The sequence below is a fragment of the Aricia agestis genome, chromosome 2 (assembly GCF_905147365.1).
Source record: "Aricia agestis chromosome 2, ilAriAges1.1, whole genome shotgun sequence".
Lineage (NCBI taxonomy): Eukaryota > Metazoa > Arthropoda > Insecta > Lepidoptera > Lycaenidae > Aricia > Aricia agestis.
This window is the reverse complement of record NC_056407.1, coordinates 2,004,789-2,024,425: the sequence shown is the minus strand read 5'-3', so window position 1 is coordinate 2,024,425 and position 19,637 is coordinate 2,004,789. Positions and strand designations below refer to the sequence as shown.

Below are 19,637 nucleotides of genomic sequence, written 5' to 3'. Positions count from 1 at the left end.
TATTTAAAACCACATACCTACTTTTGGGTTAAACTAGGTTTTAAAATCTAAAGCTTGAGCACCCCATTTGAATAAGCATTATAATATAATATATATATGCTTTGAATATTATCATCTATGTTCAAAAACATCCTTCCAATAAAATGTTTGTTAATATTACACAAATAAATGAAGATCATAATTTATGAGAAGTTGATTCATAGGCAGATGGGGGACCTACGTTGTTTGGTCGCGTTACGTCAAATCCATCCGACAGATTAAATATTAACATTGAATTGACATAAGCCCACTAAACGACGTTGGTCTATCAACTGCCAAATAATCAATTTCCTCGCTGGTACAATCCAAGTCATGTTGGAATTGAAATTAATAAAATATAAAAGCTCTTTTGTATTTTGAGTTTCGCACTCATTGGTTTATTTGTTACTTAAAACAAAGACATAACAATTAATGTACAACAAACATTATTTACAAGTACTTAAGGATTAGTAGACGGGCCCGCTGCAGCCGACGCCGTAACCCGCGCCGTAGCCGTAAGCCGGACCTGCGGCAATCGGCCCGTAAGCATACGGAGAGGCCGCATACTCCAGGCCAGGGGCAGCGTACCCATAGGCAGCGGGGGCCAAAGGAGCTACCTCCTCATTCGTGATACCGACAGCGCCGTTCCCGCAGCCATAAGTGATGGCTCCAGCACCAACAGTAGGTAATACTCCCTCGAGACCGACGGAGCTCAGGAAGGGCACTTGGCCAGCTACGGCCAGCTCACCGGCCAACGCGGTCTCGGAGACTGTAGTCACTCCGGTGGGTGGGACTGGAGAGGCGCTGGTCACAGCGAGGCCTGGTCCGTGAGAAGCGGCGAGGGCAGCGGGATTGTAGCCGACACTCCACTCTGCGGCGCAAGGGGCAGCGGCGTACTGGGCAGCGTAAGGCGCGGCTATCTCCGCCGTGTAGCCATTGTAACCCCCGATACATTGACAGTACATCTGCTGGAAATAGTAAAAGGTTGTAGTTGTGTAGGTTGCGTTCGTTCAAAGTATATACGTGGGAGAGCCATGCTTCGGCACGAATGGGCCGGCTCGACCGGAGAAATACCACGTTCTCACAGAAAACCGGCGTGAAACAACGCTTGCGCTGTGTTTCGCCGAGTGAGTGAGTTTACCGGAGGCCCAATCCCCTACCCTATTCCCTTCCCTACCCTCCCCTATTCCCTTCCCTTCCCATCCCTACCCTCCCCTATTACCCTATTCCCTCTTAAAAGTCGGCAACGCACCTGCAGCTCTTCTGAAGCTGCGAGTGTCCATGGGCGACGGAAGTTGCTTTCCATCAGGTGACCCGTTTGCTCGTTTGCCCCCTTATTTCATTAAAAAAAAAAGTGAAAAATTGCTGTGAAATGTTAAGATAAAGTTGATATTAATATCAGACTTACTTGGGCGAATACTGCCTGGAGAATGCAAAGTGCCAGAGTTTTGGTCATCATTTTTGTTCCTCGTGTGCTGCACCTAATAAATTAAGTGTGGTGAGCCTCACGGATAACGCACTATTTATAACAAAACATAAAGCAAACGCAACTGAAATGTTTATCGGAGTTAACCAAGAATGTTTCTGTAATCGTCGAAACTTTCTGTGTCATGTATCTGATTCGTTATATATATGCGTTTCTGTGGTAATCGATTCACTTACTTTTCGTACAACCAAACAAACATGTCGTCCTTCGCTTTCCTTTGCCTTTGCGCTCAACTTCTTCTGGTTCAGGTAAATATATTACGACACTTCTATATTCGTTTGTTTTGGTGATTTTTATTTGCTTGCTTTAACTTGAATAAACGTTCTAAAGTCTTTGTTGCCTAACTAATAACCATTTATTACTTTTGCAGAACGTATACAGCCAGTGCGTGGGCGGCGGGGCGGCAGGCTACGGCCTGGGGCCCGGCTTCGGCCCCGGGCTGGGCGCGTACGGCGCGGCGGTGGCCCCCGGGCTGGGGCTGGCGGGTCCCGGGCTGGCGCTGGCGGGCCCCGGGCTGGAGTACGCGGCGGCGTACGGCGGCGCCGGCGTGGGCGACGTGGCGGTGGCCGGCGAGATGCCGGTGGCGGGTACCACGCTCGTGGCCGGCCAGGTGCCCATCCTTGGCGCCGTGCGCTTCGCCGGGGACCTGCCCGCCGCCGGCGTCGTCACCATCACCGGCAGCTGCGCCTGCGGCTGCGGCGCCCCAGGACCTTACTACTATTAACCTGTAACTGTAATAATATGTTTAAGAAGCATTTATTAAAATAAGATAATATGAAACGGAAATCATTTTATTGCAATACCCAATCGAAAAGTAAACCATTAAAATATTATTAGCTGAATCTCAGGCTTGAAGATTCCTCATCAGGGCGAGCAAAGCGAGCCCTAGTATATCCCACAACTTGAGCACTTCTGTGTTATCTGATAACTATCACGATTCACGCCTAATATAATTGATTTGTGCTTTAACATAGTATTTTTTATTTATATGTAGATGTGTTATAATCAGTCAGTAAAACGACGCAAGCCCTCACAAAGATCGGCTTTTATCTATTAAATAGTAACTCAACACTCAGATAATAGTTGAAACTTTCTAAAATGGCTAAGCTTGTATTTGAGAGACAATACGTTCCTCCATCCCTCTGGAGTCTGGGTGTAACAAGACATGGTAGTTGCGGTAGGTTGATCGTGCCCGTAACTTTGCCTAAGCGGTGAGTGGAGCACCATGGGGTTTTAGTGGGTAGTTCCTCGGAGAGTCCCACATACCCCGGCCGATGTCCCCAATCCGCCGGGGACGCGTAATGCATTTCCCCATGTAAAAAAAAAGGGTGAAACAAGACCTTCCCTATTTTGGATTGAGCTCAAATTCTGCAAGAATATTATAAAAATACGAAGGCTGGTCCTTCTTTAAAACGATGCACTAACAGCATAGCTAGCACAAGCACGTAGACAAACGAAAGAAACTAAATTTTGACAGTTTTACCGGAAAAACATTGGAGTAAAAGTTTCTTTCCTATCTCGATATCTTTCGCTTTTGAAAATCTATAAGTCAAGCATGACGATCCGCTTTTGACATTTAGTTTCTTGATTCTGTTTTTATTTTTATTATTATGGCACTTGGCTATAAAACCATGGCCAGTGTCGAGTAAATGGCGGCAAATTCAAAAAATCGATGTATAGCAACCCTGTCTATAGCCGGAATTATAGTTTTGATCTACAAACTACGAATAATAAAGTTCCTTAGTTTTTATTATTCGTATTTCGTAGATCAAAACTATAATTCTGGCTATAGACAAGGTTGCTACACGTCGATTTTTTGAATTTGCCGCCATTTACTCGACACTGGCCATGGTTTTATAGCCGAGGTGCCATAATTAAAAAAAAAGAACCAACTGAAACTAAATGTCAAAAAAAATAATTGCCGTTGCTTTAATGGTTGCTATGGAAAGAGTTTCTTGTCTTTGTCCACTGAAACTCAAGTCGATGGGTGGTGCCATGCTCGGGAATAAGATAGGACCAACTTTTTACATGTCTATCCTTTGATCAAATAATTCGTCCACACGACACAAGAAAGGTCTTCCTTCCAAAGTTGAATTAGGTACTAAGCTTGCATTGTTCTCCAAAAACTTAGAAACATAATACTTTTGTGGCAACGTTACACGATTACATGAAAACCGGCGTGAAACAGCGCTTGCGCTGTGTTTCGCCGAGTGAGTGAGTTTACCGGAGGCCCAATCCCCTAACCCCTACCCTATTTCCTTCCCTACCCTCACCTATTCCCTTCCCTTCCCTACCCTCCCCTATTACCCTATTCCCTCTTAAAAGGCCGGCAACGCACTTGCAGCTCTTCCGATGCTGCGAGTGTCCATGGGCGACGGAAGTTGCTTTCCATCAGGTGACCCGTTTGCTCGTTTGCCCCCTTATTTCATAAAAAAAATAGATAACGGAGAGAAAAAATAGTAACGCCATATTCATCATGATAATTATTGAATAATAAAAAGTTAAGTACAACAAAAATACTGTACTATACGCAATTATCCCGTTTCTAATTTTTAGGGTTCCGTACCCAAAGCGTAAAAACAGGACCCTATTACTAAGACTTCGATGTCTGTCCGTCCGTCTGTCCGTCTAGTCTGTCTGTCTCAAGAACTGCTATAGCTAGATAACAAATACTAAAACAAAATAAAATTAATATTTAAGAGGGACACATTTTTTACCTATTTTTGCTTTATAATGGTACGAGATTACGGGACCCATCGTGCGGGAGTCTTGGCCGATTTTTTTTATTTGGTCTGGTTTTCTAGAAATAGAAATAGGTAAATTACGGGTGACGATAGAGTCAGTAGAGATACAGGCCCTTAAAGCTTTGAAGCTTACTAATATGTAAGTTAATAACTAATAATAATTTAAAGCCTTCAATAGGAAGTTTCAACTAGCTATGATTTCTTTACAAAGTATTATATAATAATAAAATAATATTAATTTTAAATATCCTCCTTTTGCTCCAAATAATAGTAGGTACCTTTCGTTCGTATGTAGAAAATTAATAAACAGCTTTGTTTTGTAGTAGATCGTATATTACTCTTATACAATATTTAACAAATTAACAACAGATAACTATTTAACTAGTTTAGTAAATAAAGCCGCCGCAGCCGCCGTAACCAGTAGCGAGGCCAAGGGTGCCTTGTCCGAGGCCAAGTGTGCCTTGTGTGAGGCCAAGCGGGCCTTGTCCGAGGCCAAGTGAACCTTGTCCGAGAGCAAGGCCGAGGGTTGGTCCAACGATGCCTCCAATACCCAGTTCGTATGGCGCGTAGGGGCCATACGCGGGAGCAGCGTAACTCGCAGGACCGAGCTCCTCGCTCAGCATCACCACGTCTCCGTTACCACAGCCGTAGGATATGAACCCAGATCCCACGGAAGGCAGTGCACCTTCCAAGGCCGCAGCACTGAGGAAGGGCAGCGTACCCTGGACGACCACGAAACCATCGAATACGTTCTCTGAGGTAACGGACACACCAGTGGGTGCGATTGGTGATGTGCTGCGGACACCGAAGCCCCTGCAGGCTGATGCGCCAAGAGTTCCGAGGGTAAGACCGACTACTCTCTCTGCAGCGGGCTGGCTTACAGCTGGGTAGAGAGCTGCGGCCTCCCATGGAGCAGCTACCCAGGACACTCCATCAGCCACTATCCCGTTGTATCCAGCGCCAATGCATTGTGCAGTTATTTGCTGAAAATTTAAACAATTGTCAGAATATTTGTTGTCTTTTTAGGGTTCCGTCCCCGAAGGGTAAAAACGGGACCCTATTACTAAGACTTCGTTGTCTGTCCGTCTGTCCCTCTGTCCGTCTGTCTGTCCCCAGGCTGTAACTCAAGCACGGTAATAGCTAGATAGCTTTGAAATTTTCACAAATACCAAAATCAAAATAAAGTTAATATTTAAGGGGGCCTCCCATACAACAAACGTTTTGGCCTTTTTTGCTCTATATCAATAATGGCCACAGGTAGGTACTTGAATTTTTTACAAAATCCTTAGTTATATGTGTTTTTAAATATTTAATAATAATATTAAAATAAATTAAATAATTAGGGGGGCTCCCATACAAATCACAATTTATGGCCTAATTTCCTCTATAATGGTACGGAACCCTTCGTGCGCGAGTCCAACTCGATTTGGCTGATTTTTATATAAGTATTATTTACTCTCTCTCTTTCCTTCCTCTCCAGTCTCCTCCTATATCACTGGTATTTTTTTCTATTGAATAGCCTACCTGCACTATAAATGCTTGGAGACAGATCAATATGGCACCGAACATGGTTTACTACGTCTTCTGCTTTGGAATGATAACGACAATTGCGGTAAAAGCATTTATATGACGGCAACATTGTTTGAAGTATTGTGTTATATTTTGTCGCTTGGGCAATTATTTTAACGAAAAATTATGTCAGTAGTCTTACGAAGACACTGATAAGAATGCAAATGTAATCGATAAACAATAAATAAAGCAAGCGATAGGTATACGAAGAAAATATAGAGAAATATTTTTTGCTAAAAATGATTCTTGTTTTAAGGTCATCAGATCATGATTCTATTATTTAATTTTTGTCTTTGTTAAATTTTTTTTTATGAAATAAGGGGGCAAACGAGCAAACGGATCACTTGATGAGCTGCAGGTGCGTTGCCGGCCTTTTAAGAGGGAAAAGGATTACAGGGAAGGGGAGGGAAGCGTAGGAAATTGGGCCTCCGGTAAACTCACTCACTCGGCGAAACACAGCGCAAGCGCTATTTCACGCCGGTTTCCTGTGAGCCCGTGGTATTTTAGGCATTAGCAACTAATCTTGTAAAAATTGAATTAAAATTCGATCATTCCGATAAGTGATGTAAACTGGGAGAGAAGGTTTTGCAACGGAGGGAAACATAGAAATAAATTATAAAAAAAGCTGTCGAAAATAAACTGATTAAAATGTCTTAACCTAGTAACATTATTATCAAAAACATTGCATACAACCATCAAGTCAATTACGTAGACATGATAACAATCGTATCTCCAAAGTCACGTCTTGTTTCTTAATCGATTCCGATTTTCTTCATTTACTAGGTTAGTAAGTATATAAAATACTACTCAGCATTTTCGAAAGCATTCGAACACTTATTCTTGAGAGCATCACAAATAAACATAAAATACTAAATATGTTTGCCAAAATCATATTGTTTTGTTTTGCGCAAGCTTTACTTGTTCAGGTATTTACCATTTGAATTTGTCGAAATGATTAAGTGAAGTATCCAGATATTGTACGATTAAAATAGCCTTGTAATAGACTACTTTGTAAATATTCATATTAAACAATATTTCAGAATTTAAGCGCACAATGCATTGGAGCATATGAAGCTATAGGAGCTCCTTGGGCGGGCGCATACGCTGCGGGACCCTGGGTCGCCTCACCGGCTGCCGTGGAGTACTCCAGCTTCGCTCCCCTCAACCTGGCGGCGTCCAGTGGAGGAGGCTTGGCCGTATCCAGCGCCTCCCCCATCGCCCCAACCGGCGTCTTCGTGAAATCCGAGAACGCGTACGACGGAGCTGTGCTCGTGTCCGGACAGCTGCCGTTCCTCAGCACTGTTGCTCTCGAGGGACCCTTGCCTTCTGTCGGCGCGGGAGCGATCGCGTACGGATGCGGCAATGGAAACATTGCTATACTCAGCGAGGACATCGCTCCGGTCGGTTACGGACCCTCGGCCGGTCCTTTCGGATACGGTCCTAGTATTGCCGGTCCTGTCGGTCTCGCCGGTCCCCTGAGTTCCGGCCTCGGCTACGGCGCCGGTCCCATCAGCTACGGCGGCTGGGGCGCCGGCTGCGGCTGCGGCGCTTTGTTTTAAAAGCACTGCTATAGATATAATAAAGGATAGATTAAAATAAATATACTATTATTTAAAATATTTGATGTATTATTATTTAAATAATATCCACAGCCGAACATAGAACCTCCTCCTTTTTGGAAGTCGGTTAATAAAATCGGGCAAGTGCGCTCGACTCACGCACGAATGGTTTCGTACATACAGCAAAAGTAGACAAAAAATTTTATGGGAGCTAATATTTATTAATTTTATTTATTAATTATTACTTATATATTGCTGTTTTACTTTTTTCTTTTAATTCATAGTTTGTTAGTTTGTTTGTTTGAACGCGCTAATCTCAGGAACCACTGGTCTGATTTAAAAAATTCTTTCAGAGTTAGATATCGAGGAAGGCTATAGGCTATATTTTATCACACTAAAACTAATAGGAGCGAAGAAATAGAGGAAAATGTTGGAAAAAACGGGAGAAAATATATTTAAAAGGCCTTATTAGAACGCGCTAATCTCAGGAACTCTGGTCCGATTTAAAAAATTCTTTCAGTGTTAGATAGTCTGTTTATCGAGAAAGGCTACAGGCTATATTTTATCACGCTACACCTAATAGGATCGAATAAATTAAGGGAAATGTGGAAAAAACGGGGGAAATTATTTGAAAGGGCTTATATCACGAACTACTGGGGCAATTTTTCTGTTATTTGGCACAGATAATAAGTGACCACGTAAAGGATCATAGGCTATTTTTTGTGGACTAATTTGTCTGAGAAATATCTAATTTACGCGGGCGAAACCGCGCGGAACGTCTAGTTAAGTATAAGAAACAAATTGTTATGATTGAATTCCAATTGTCGTCTATAGTTCATGCCTATATAGTTCCTAATGATGAACTTGCTTTACCACAGAACATTACCTGACCTTTTTATTATTCATAAGCTTTGTAAGCCTCTTTTCCCACACACGTTGCCGGCGATATATTGTGTGAAATACCTATATAAGCTGGTAGATATTACGTATTAAAACGTAAATGTGAAAACGTAGTACTCTACTGAGAGCACTAGCGCTTCGGCAGAAGTAGCAAGCTTCATTTTAATGACATGTTTCATCTGCCGTTAATCATGGTCACTATTCCCAACGAGGCCGAGGGTTTCTTCGCGGCCCCGTTTAAATATTATACAGGGTGTAACAAAACTAAGTTATAATACTTTGGAGTTTGTATGTGTCCCCTTAGATATATTAGAGTTCACTGTGAAAATATTGATGATATTATACATGAATTTTCCTATACAAAAATAAATAATCGGCCAAGTGCGAGTCGGATTCGCGCACGAAGGGTTCTGTACCGTTATAGAGGAAAAATAGGCCAAAATTTGTTTTTTGAATAGGAGTCCCCCTTAAGTTTTCATTTTATTTAAATATTATTATTGACTAGATGATGCCCGCAACTCCGTTGCGCCAAAACTCGTTTATCGCGCGGGAACCGTACATTTTTTCGGAACAAAAATTATCCTATGTCCTTACCCGGGACTCAAAGTATCTCCATGCCAAATTTCAGCAAAATCGGTTCAGCGGTTTGGGCGTGAAGAGGTAACAGACACACAGACAGACAGACACACTTTCGCATTTATAATATTAGTATAGTAGTACCTATAGTATAAGTATGGATTATTATAGTAGACATATTATAACTAAGGCCTTTAACTTTTAAGTAAATTTTAAGTGCCTAGTTGTTGCCATTATTGATAACAAGCAAAAAAGGTCAAAAAAATAACGTTTAGCCCTCTTTAGGAGCCCCCCTTAAATATTAATTTTATTTTAATTTGTTGTTATAGTGGCAACAGAAATACACAATCTGTGAAAATTTCAGAAGTCTAGTTATAGCGGTTATTGAGTTACAGCCTGGAGACAGACAGACAGATGGACAGACAGACGGGCAGACAGATGGACAGACAAACAGACGGACAGACAGATGGACAGACAGACAGACGGATAGACAGACGGACAGACATCGAAGTCTCAGTAATAGGGTCCCGTTTTACCCTTTGGGTACGGAACCCTTTCAGCGCTTCTACTTTCACAGCGAACTCCATATTATAAGGGACCCATACACACCCTAAAGTATTATCACTTACTTTTGTTACATCCGACGTAATATTATATTGGTAGATGGTGGGCGGTAGCTACCAGGCCATCTAGTATGATAATTATTGATAAGACTCAGTTAATGATGATGGGAAATGCGAAGCTTTTGACTTTGTTCCTATGGGAAACGCCCCGATAACGCGACGCAACGCACGCGACGTAATGAATCTTTATATTTTTGTCTATGCAAAAATTATAAAAAAAAAAACTCTTTCGGCGCCGAGCTGCTAATTTCATACTACAATAGAACACAATACACACGTATTGTATATTTACTATGCAGGGAAAACGCTTTATGCGGCCTCTGATTGGGGATATACCTCAGTTCTGAAGCACCCCGTCGCGTCGACGAGAAGCGCCAAACCTACCCACTAACACCATCTGCGATTTGCCGTATACGCAATGTCCTTGATCTCCTAACTGTAACCTACTAATCTTGAAACATTTTACCATAAACTATTATACTGTCCCCGTAGCAATTAATGGACTATTACAAAAACATTACACTGAAACTTTTCGTGCTAGTTCCGACTACATCTATAAATAATTTAAGTATATTTAAGTTGTAAATAAATCCGTAAGTATTAAATAATCGATACCATCACGCACCGTTCATGTAACTTTGATGAGTTATCACTATCAACTAGCAACAGCCGACAAACAACGGTTTTCACAACATAATGATTTCCCAAATGTATCAATTTGTATATAAAAGACGTCCTTTTCATAAACAAATTATCATTTATAATTCAGCGTATCAATAAAATCAATATCCAAATTAATATCAATAATGGCAGCCAAAGTAGTAGCAATTTTGGTTTGTGCTCAAATTTTCCTCCAGGTAAATGTTTTACTCGCAGCAAATTTTTTTACAGTTTATTTTTATAATAAAGAATGTAACATTTTGACTAAAATAAGGCATCCATTACACGTTCATGCAAGCGACAGTCAATTCCGTCAATCATGAATTATGTTTGACTGCAGATGGTGACTGATGAACTGACGAATGGTATTAGACGGTCACTCAATTCTCTTCAGTTTTATGTCAGTCAAAGCCAAAACTTTCAAAGGTATACGTTTATAATTTTTTTCCTATTTTGTCAGATGTGACAACACTCACTCAAAATTCGTGATTGATGGTTGCATGAAGCAAAAATCTAGATATCCAGATTTTCGTCAATCAACTTCATGCAACCGTCTTTCACGCTCTTACACGGTAGGTTATCAATCAGTTACAGCCATGACTGTGGTAAAACTGACAGCAGAACCTACCGTGTAATGGATGCCTAACAAATTAGAAAAGTGCGTAATCACAACATGAATTATAAACTAACCCAAAGTTCCTTTTTAGATGATTTCTGCTCAATGCATCGGCGCCGCATACGACGCTGGCTGGAACTCCCGACGGGCGGCACCGCTGGCTGGCCCCGCCCTGGCCAGTCCGCTTGCTGCCGTGGACTACCCAGGGTACTCTCCCTACACCCTCGCCGCTTCCAACGGCGGAGGCTTCGCAGTGTCCAGCGCTTCGCCGATCGCCCCAACCGGTGTAGTCGTCCAATCTGAAAACATCTACGATGGCCCAGTATACGTGGCGGGACATCTGCCCTTCCTTAGCGTCATAGCTCTCGAGGGACCGCTGCCTTCTCTCGGAGCTGGTGTCGTGTCCTACGGCTGCGGTGATGGCAACGTGGCCATCCTGAGCGAGGAAATCGCTCCAGCTAGTCCCGTTGGACCATGCGGCTACGGCTCCATCGGTCCAGGCTACGGCCCTGGACTGTATGGTGGTCCTCTTGGGTTTGGAGGATGTAGATTTGGATTGTTCTAGTCTGTCATATTTTTATATAGTATAAGTTAATATAAATGTACATAAATTCAAAAGGTGTATTTTTATTGGTGGTCCATAATATAAATTAAGGGTCAATTCAGACCGCAACGTGACGCGTAGATGCATTTCTAAATTAGTATGGATTTGACAGATTCGCAAGACGTCTCACGCTGACGACATCTGTCAAATCGTCGTCGTCACGTTGCGGTCTGAATTGACCCTAAGACGTAAGGGAAATACGTACAAAATTACATAGTGCCCTTACTTAAAAATTGGGGGGGTTTTAGATACGTTTCCGGGTTTGTATACACGTGACGGCAGTCATATTGGCAATCCTGCCAGACTTTGAGCGCCATTCTCACAGTTGCGCCGCAGTAAGCAGATTAAACGTGTTTCTCGCCTTCAAAAGTTTATTTAACATATGGTTTTCTCTTGTTTACTGGCGAGTTATTTGCTGTCATTTGTTATTATTTGTATTAAAATCGATGAACTACGCTAGTAGCCAGTGATTTCTATGAACTTTATTGCAATCATTAGATATTTGATGGAATTTTGATATTAATTTGTTTTTGGTTACATTTGGACAAAATGACATACCATGTACATTGTACAACTGTACAAAAGATAGAGAGAAACTTCTGATAGTTAGCATTTATTATATTCTTAAAGGGAAATTTTGCGAAACTACGAAAGAAAAACTAATCTGCATTCTTGGAGCCAAGCATCCTTGAGTATGGCCTCATGATGCCCTAAGCAATCCATGCCTGTGGGCCCCCCTATCCGTATCTCAACTAGAATCGGTCTTTGAACTACTCTTCTGGTGCCCCCTCAGACGTGATGCCCTAGGCAATTGCTGAATTTGATTAAGGGATAATCCGTCACTGCTATGCGAAGCATGGTAGAAAAAAATGCGATGGGAATTGGCAGCAAAAACATTTGGTTTCTTAGGCGACGCTTAGAAGACATACACTCAATATGAACAAAACCTTAAATACTAACTCTAAAGGATTAGGAAACGATTTAAATATTGTAAACTTTGTTCTTAAAATGTGTAGGTATGTCATTTTGTCCATACTATATCCATGGACAAAATGGTTTTTAAATGCTTTTATTGTGATTAGTCATATTTTTTCTTTTTGTACGTTTTATTATTTACTACTTAATTAAAAGACTGTATTACCGAAAGATAACTTTAAACGGTTGAGACTTGAGACTAATAAATAATTATAATGTCAATAAATAAAAAAATATGATTGAAAAACAAAATGCCCTGTCATTTTGTCCGATAATTAAGTATAGTAACTAAGTATGATTTTATAAAAATAAAATAATATGCGCTTTTTGTTACTACAAAGACCGAAACAGAAAGAAAAACACGAAAATGAAATTATTCTCATGCCTTTTCCTTTTATCACTAAACTTTTCAAAATTCATCCCTTAAAATTAGAAATGCGTTAACGCAGGACTCAAAACACTGATACCAATAAGTTGTCCGTTCATTTTCAAGAACAGGGCCTCTATCATGAGCTCTTAAATCCATTCTTCAAACTCGCGGGAAGCGTATTACAGAACTACAAAAGTTTTCATCCTAACACCTGCAGCATTTGAATCTTTACTTTCTTTGATTTTATGACCGATACTGTACAATGTACAGTATCGGCCATGAATTAAAAAAAACCCTTGGTGTAAATGTACTTGTAAGCTGTAGCTTTTTAAGCGTTACTGTCCACATAACCACAATTTACAGACAACAATAGGTACGATATTTTATTTCTCCATATTAATAATAATAATAATAATAGCTCCCACACCGGTTTCGGTGACGGTGGCCAGTTTCATTGAAACCAGGCCAGCTACGCAGGAGTAATTTTATAGTGCCCAAGTGTGTGCGCAGTACACAAGAGCACTCTCTATTCCTTTACTCTCATAACCCAGTGGGACGGAAGACCGACACGACCGGCGAGAGATCAGGCGCAGGACCGACTTTTTACATGCACATCCGACGCATGAATCATCTTACTTGTCAGACAATCAGGTGATCAGCCTGCATTGTCCTAACCAAACTTGGAAATAACATGCTTCCAACGCGGGAATCGAACCCACGACCTCCGAGTCAAGAGCCGCTCTCTATACCACTAGACCACGGAGGCGTTAATAATAACTCTCCATAATAATAACTTATCTAAATAAGAACAATAAATAGTTAACGAACTCATTGGGCTTAAAGAGTTTTGGGAAATGATGACGTAAGCTTCATTAGCATGATTTAATTACCAGTCATCTGTCACCTCTCATGAAGACTACAGCTCCTGCAGCAGTGCTCAGATTTGACAAGTACTATATTATTACTTCCATATTTAGGCTTTATTACCTAACCCCAAGGTGTGTAGCCTTATTGTGGTGAAGGGGCTCATTAATCTGCAAGTATTTAGGATGTGATTTTAGACCGAGAAGGCTCTCTGTACTCCTCTTACCAGATGAAAAGACAAGAGATGCTAAGGTGAACAGCATATTCTGTCTTTAATAATATTTAGAAGTTGATTTCGATGCGCATAATACCAAAAAAAAGCAAATTTTATAAGGCTTTTAAATAAATCGAATTGTTGTTGCTACTTTTCATAAAATAGTTATCAGTTGTAGGCAACCTAAATGACCTAAAAGCTTACAAAATTCATCGAAATATTTCGGTAATGTAAGAAATACACAATAACCTTATCATTTAGATAAAATATGCAACAAAAAGTTACACATTCAGGCGTAATATAAAAGTAAAAGTTATGAAAATTATTTTACCAGTAACAAACAAAATTTCAAACCAAATCATGTTGCTCAGAGTTATTTTCCCAATGATTTTTCAAATTCTTTTCAAACAGGTAAATTATTTCTTGATTCAATGAATTAATAAATAATAATTATTAACTCAATAAATTAGGTGTTTTTAATGGAGACTGTAATGTGCCATATGAATCAATTTAGCAATGGTACATTTAGGCATTCCTATGGCAGTAAATTTGTGTTCTAATGGATAATTATTTGCTTACAGATTGCAGCCCAGTGTATCCCTGCGTGTGGCGGTCTTATTTCTTCACAAGCACCTCTAGAGCCATTCCTTTCATCACGATCGGGAGTTCCCCCGTTGTCGGCAGCTATATCCCCTATAGCTGCGGCCGAAGCGATGGGGTTCCCGAGAGGATTCGCTCCTTCTTTTAGAAGTGGGTTCGCTATCCAAAGCAATTCGCCGGTCTCCGCTTCTGGGCTTTCCATAAGATCGGAGAATGCTTACGAAGGTCCCATACAAGTGGCTGGACGTCTACCGTTCCTTAGCGCTGTAGCTGTTGAAGGCATGGTACCCAGTGTTGGCGCTGGGGGCGTATTATATGGGTGCGCGGCGAAAGACTTTGGTATAGTGTCGGAGGACTTTGGACCTGTCGTCACGAGGGCTGGTGGTCTACCAGGTGGGCCTGTTTATTCAGGCCGTGTTGTTTTGTAGACTTATAACTATTATTTATGTTATTTATTTGTAATAAATAAGTTGATTGTTATTTAATGTTTATTTTTTTCAATGAACGTTTTTCATAGGATACTCAAAACAAAATTTTTCTATGTCCTCTCCTTGAGCTTAAAAACATCTACAACCTACATATACTCGTAAAATACATGGAAAATACATAGCAGTATCCTACCTATAACTAAAGCAATTAGAGTTATAAAATATTTAGAGAGATAGAAAATAGATCGGACATTTTTCGAGAAATGATTTACATCGTTTTTACGAAAAGGATTTGAGTTCAAAAGGATTAATAAAGTTAAATGAACTGTTATGTTTAAAAATGATTAAACTGGTCTAAGAATCTACACTAAATGGCATCAATGATTATTTTTGATAAAGACCATTTTTTCTATTAGACCCTGAACTAGAAGCATTGTTTACAGACATACTGACGATAAGTATACGTAAAGCATAGCCGGGGCAACGAACAGGTAAATAATGAATCACTGATCTATTACTAAATATTTGTAAGTTTGATGTCACATAATATGTTAATATATCTATCGACTGCTGTATAATATTATACTTATCACTGAGAATTCGTGCACGATTAAAAGAGGGAAGTAGCTGTAGGTCAATGGACGAATTTTAAAGTATTTATTATCCGTGTTAATTCTGATAAGCAATTAATTAAGTGCATCACCCCTTGACTTGATTAGGTTTTTTCATTTGGATACCGGAGTAAGAACTATTTGGATCGCTATTGAGAAGCCTTTAGACAACATAACCTTCAGTTCGTTGGTATCCTACTGTGCTTTCGTTAGATTTTTAGGCACTAGACCGTTTTTTTTGTCAATTATTTGACAAAATAACAATTAAGTATAATATTATTATTTATTCCAATTAAGTCATGTGATCCTGCTGTAAGTAACCGTTTCATTTGAATAAAATTCAGACAAATGTTTTAACTAGGTGGCTTATTAAAAAAAATATAGGAGTTTGCAAATAGTATAAAGATGGTAATTCTTGACTGCAAATAAAATTGGATTCAAAGAGGATTCTAGGATGGATTTAATTAAATACAGTTATAATGTAAATTATAGATTAATTTATTTAACGTGTTAAATTAGTAATAATAAGGTCCCGGAGCGCCGCAGCCGCATGCGCAGCTGCCGGTGATGGTGACGACGCCGGCGGCGGGCAGGTCCCCGGCGAAGCGCACGGCGCCGAGGATGGGCACCTGGCCGGCCACGAGCGTGGTGCCCGCCACCGGCATCTCGCCGGCCACCGCCACGTCGCCCACGCCGGCGCCGCCGTACGCCGCCGCGTACTCCAGCCCGGGGCCCGCCAGCGCCAGCCCGGGGGCCACCGCCGCGCCGTACGCGCCCAGCCCGGGGCCGAAGCCGGGACCCAGGCCATAGCCTGCCGCCCCGCCGCCCACGCACTGGCTGTATACGTTCTGAAAATTAAAAATATATTTAATACAAATATTTCATGGCGTTATAGTTATGGATTATGGAACTTCATGTGTATTTTTAACCGACTTTCAAAAAGGAGGAGGTTATATGTTCGGCTGTGGATATATTTTTTTTTATAGAAAATTAAGTGTTGTTGTGTCTTTGGAAGGTTCAGCAAACTATTATTATTATGACAGTCAAATTGATTTAATGTATTTCTTACCTGAAATAGAACCTGGGAGAAGATAGCAAGAACGAATAAGTGGTAGGACATTTTGGCTGAAAAATTCTTTAATTACAATAATTTAGTAAAAAGTTTTCACTATTTATATTGTTTTGTGTGTCAATAGTATTACAAAATAATTTCATGAAATATACGATAAGACAATTGCAATATTATGTTACGTTAAAAATGAAATATTTAAAAGAACCTAAATGATATATTATAATATTATTTAAATCTTTTGTAAAAGTGGAACAGAGTCTGTAGTTAAGTCTAAAGCGAATGAAACTATAGAAAGGAAACAGGTATCTCTTAGTAAAGTATTATCATATAATAATTTTAATGTCTATTGAGCAATATATATTTAGTTTATTTCACGTCTTTGGGAGAAGAGAAGTTTAGTACATTTGGCAAAAAAATTGTTAATAAATAATATATTAATGCAGTTTTAATTTTTAGGCTTTTCCCAAGCTAGTCTAAATAGTAACATCTTCTGTATCCCGTTTCAGTCTACTCGATCACGTTCGGCTCGAAGTTAACTACGTAATCCAGTTGAAAGCATTGAGGCTTTTTTCACTATCATTTTCATAAGCTTAAGATTTTATTTAAATTGCTAGAGACAAACTATACCAGCTTCTGCGCTGGATGGAGGGAAAATCGGGCCATGGCTTGTTTCTTTTATGACAATTGTAGTTAATTATTGTCCTGCTCACAAAACGTGTGCGTTGTAATAAGATACCAATATTGTGGTGTACGAACAGTGCCGTAAATAGGGCGGTGCCACAAGCCCAGGCACAGGGCATAGACTCTGGGGGGCGCAAGAATGACTAGGTAGACTCTTTATTTTTTCGAATTGCTCCCGATAAGTACTTCCCGCTGCGCCCCAGAGATGTTTTCCAATGTAGTAAAAAAAAAAATATCCACAGCCGAACATATTATAATTTATAACCTTCTCCTTTTTGGAAGTCAGGGTGCAGTTATATAGGCTCGCACAGGGCACAAAAAAGGCTATTTACGGCACTGTGTACGAATTTAAGTGGCAAGTCACCAAATAAATTACTCTTTGTCTTGCGAAGGATTATAAAGAACTCTGGGAGAGTCAAAACGTACGTATTTTAATCGGCTAGAGTATAAAATTGACCTTTTCAGATAATATAACTTTCAACTAATAAAAAAACTTTAGGGATAACTTGAAACATATTCTTGACCATAAAAAATATCCTGATATTAAATTCAGAACCCCGAACGAGACGTCAGAGTTCTGGCGCTTTACTTTTGGAACGAAGTTCCTTATCGCGCGTTTTAAAGGGGCTAGATGAATAAAATTCATACGAAAAGTTGTAACGACACTTTTTTCCACAGACATAATAATATAAATAATATTATAAATATTGTACAACTTACTGTACTTATAGTTAATGCAGTCTACACAAACACTTAAAGAATAACAAAGGTTTACTTGCATTTAGATACTTATTATACTCTGACTCCTTTTGCTAGTACGGTTAGCATGTTTTCCTGCAACGTGACAGCATAGACAAACTTCAAGTTATTGCCTTTAATAACGCAAAGTTAGATGTCTAGACTCTTGACCTACTAGACTAGATGTTTATCTTAATTATATCCAGCAGTGCTCATCTCGATGAAGTATTTCACATTGTTGCAGAAAAGCTTAGCCACAGATTACTAAGTTTAGCTCGAATCACGTAAAACGTACGTAATAATAAGTGTAGAAAATGTAATGTAATTTTAGAATAAATTCCACAGGATGCAAAACTAAGTGATAACATTTAGTTACACACTATGTGGCCCTTATATTGAGTTCAATGTTAAAGTAGCAGTGGTGAAAGAGGATTTTATGTGTTTTATATGGGCAAGCGTCCCAGCACCTTAAAGCGCATACAAAAGTAAAAAAAAGTCACTAGTCTTTCAGCGCTTCTACTTTCACAGTGAACTTCTTATACCCTGTATATCTGTTGACTGTCAAAATTCCTGTATTTTGAAAGACAAACCACAAATTAAAAGTGCTCGTAGCATACAAAAGATGTAGCCTGCTATATCTTTTGTGTGCTACGGGCACTTTTAATTTGTGGTTTTTCTTACAAACTATGTTTCATTTAATCTTAAAACTAATATAAACATAATAATATTGTACAGTATTTTAAGGTTGACTGGCTGTGCTGTGGTAAATACGTAAGCAGTCACCATAATCATAAATTATTATTATCAATATCTGTAGTTAAAGTGCCTGTCGCTTAATTTTTTAACTAGTTTAAGCAAGGGGTAAAATTAAAATTAAAAATTGTATACAACAAGTATTTATTTACAATGAACAACAATAGTTACACCAACGCCACTCGTCCGCAAGGACACGTGTTAAACCCAGCTTTAGCTGCGGGGCCATAGCCGTACCCTGGTGTACTCCACGGCTCATCTTCACTCAACATAGCTACGGTCCCACTCCCACATCCATACGTGATGGCCCCAGCTCCCACCGAGGGCACAGCACCTTCCACTGAAATGGTACTCAAGAAGGGCACTTCTCCTACAATCCGTAGGGACCCATCGTAGTAATTCTCTGAGGTGATGGACAGTCCTCGTGGTGATATGGGGCAGAGGCTAGTGACGGCGAAACTTCCACCGAAGGTCCCCACACCCGGGGGTATTGCTGGGCCCAGGAGCTGCTCAATAGCTGATGTCCATGGTACTCCTAGAGATGCTCTGTCATAGGCTCCAATACATTGTGTTGATGCTGTCTATAAAATTGACAAAGATTATTATTGGCCACAGATTCAGTAAAGATATTTTTTAAATCTTTAACTTTAAAGTTTCTATTTTTGTTTTTGAACGAAGCAAAATTAAATATTTTGCGTAAAAAGAATGTAAATGAATAAATTGATATTTACCTGAACAATAATGACTGCAGATAAGAAACAAACTAAAGCCTTATGAAACATTTTTTCTAACTTATTTATATATTTCGATAGCTCATCTACTGAGTATCAGCGGCAACTGCGATGAATTTTATGTTATATATTGTTACATATACAAACCATTTATCTTGGTTATGTAAATTATGTCACTACTCACTGTTTATAAGATTACATCACCCAAATTCTTAAAAATTGTTTTAATCTTTAAAAGTGGCGAT

At 39.9% G+C, this 19,637-nt stretch overlaps 6 protein-coding genes across 7 annotated transcripts; 2 read left to right on the top strand and 4 right to left on the bottom strand.

Annotated features, from left to right (window-relative positions):
- Nucleotides 1–383: 383 nt before the first annotated feature.
- Nucleotides 384–1,534, bottom strand: LOC121740063 (chorion class B protein PC10-like). Of its 2 annotated transcripts, none has more exons than XM_042132777.1 (2): nucleotides 1,427–1,534; nucleotides 384–983 (listed from the first exon to the last, which is right to left on the bottom strand). In XM_042132777.1, the coding sequence occupies exons 1-2, from the start codon at nucleotides 1,475–1,477 to the stop codon at nucleotides 486–488; spliced, it is 549 nt and encodes a 182-aa protein (XP_041988711.1). In that variant the 5' UTR covers nucleotides 1,478–1,534; the 3' UTR covers nucleotides 384–485. The 2 variants fall into 2 exon arrangements, with proteins under 2 accessions (XP_041988711.1, XP_041988710.1); XM_042132776.1 differs by having other exon boundaries at nucleotides 384–986; nucleotides 1,427–1,528.
- Nucleotides 1,535–1,647: 113 nt separating this feature from the next.
- LOC121736087 lies at nucleotides 1,648–7,426 on the top strand. The gene is made up of 4 exons (XM_042127152.1): nucleotides 1,648–1,752; nucleotides 1,875–2,227; nucleotides 6,629–6,743; nucleotides 6,858–7,426. The coding sequence occupies exons 1-4, from the start codon at nucleotides 1,651–1,653 to the stop codon at nucleotides 7,374–7,376; spliced, it is 1,089 nt and encodes a 362-aa protein (XP_041983086.1). The 5' UTR covers nucleotides 1,648–1,650; the 3' UTR covers nucleotides 7,377–7,426.
- LOC121740061 (chorion class B protein PC10-like) lies at nucleotides 4,560–5,917 on the bottom strand. Its single transcript, XM_042132774.1, has 2 exons — nucleotides 5,773–5,917; nucleotides 4,560–5,231 (listed from the first exon to the last, which is right to left on the bottom strand). Exons 1-2 carry the CDS (start codon nucleotides 5,815–5,817, stop codon nucleotides 4,635–4,637), a joined length of 642 nt encoding a protein of 213 aa, XP_041988708.1. The 5' UTR covers nucleotides 5,818–5,917; the 3' UTR covers nucleotides 4,560–4,634.
- Nucleotides 7,427–10,230: 2,804 nt separating the features above from the next.
- Nucleotides 10,231–14,858, top strand: LOC121736080. Its single transcript, XM_042127140.1, has 5 exons — nucleotides 10,231–10,332; nucleotides 10,843–11,315; nucleotides 11,681–11,724; nucleotides 14,113–14,189; nucleotides 14,360–14,858. Exons 1-5 carry the CDS (start codon nucleotides 10,282–10,284, stop codon nucleotides 14,804–14,806), a joined length of 1,092 nt encoding a protein of 363 aa, XP_041983074.1. The 5' UTR covers nucleotides 10,231–10,281; the 3' UTR covers nucleotides 14,807–14,858.
- A 1,041-nt stretch (nucleotides 14,859–15,899) lies between these two features.
- LOC121740068 (chorion class CA protein ERA.5-like) lies at nucleotides 15,900–16,554 on the bottom strand. The gene is made up of 2 exons (XM_042132782.1): nucleotides 16,487–16,554; nucleotides 15,900–16,265 (listed from the first exon to the last, which is right to left on the bottom strand). Exons 1-2 carry the CDS (start codon nucleotides 16,535–16,537, stop codon nucleotides 15,933–15,935), a joined length of 384 nt encoding a protein of 127 aa, XP_041988716.1. The 5' UTR covers nucleotides 16,538–16,554; the 3' UTR covers nucleotides 15,900–15,932.
- Nucleotides 16,555–18,788: 2,234 nt separating this feature from the next.
- LOC121740065 (chorion class CB protein PC404-like) lies at nucleotides 18,789–19,582 on the bottom strand. Its single transcript, XM_042132778.1, has 2 exons — nucleotides 19,393–19,582; nucleotides 18,789–19,242 (listed from the first exon to the last, which is right to left on the bottom strand). Exons 1-2 carry the CDS (start codon nucleotides 19,441–19,443, stop codon nucleotides 18,829–18,831), a joined length of 465 nt encoding a protein of 154 aa, XP_041988712.1. The 5' UTR covers nucleotides 19,444–19,582; the 3' UTR covers nucleotides 18,789–18,828.
- Between the last annotated feature and the right edge of the window lie 55 nt (nucleotides 19,583–19,637).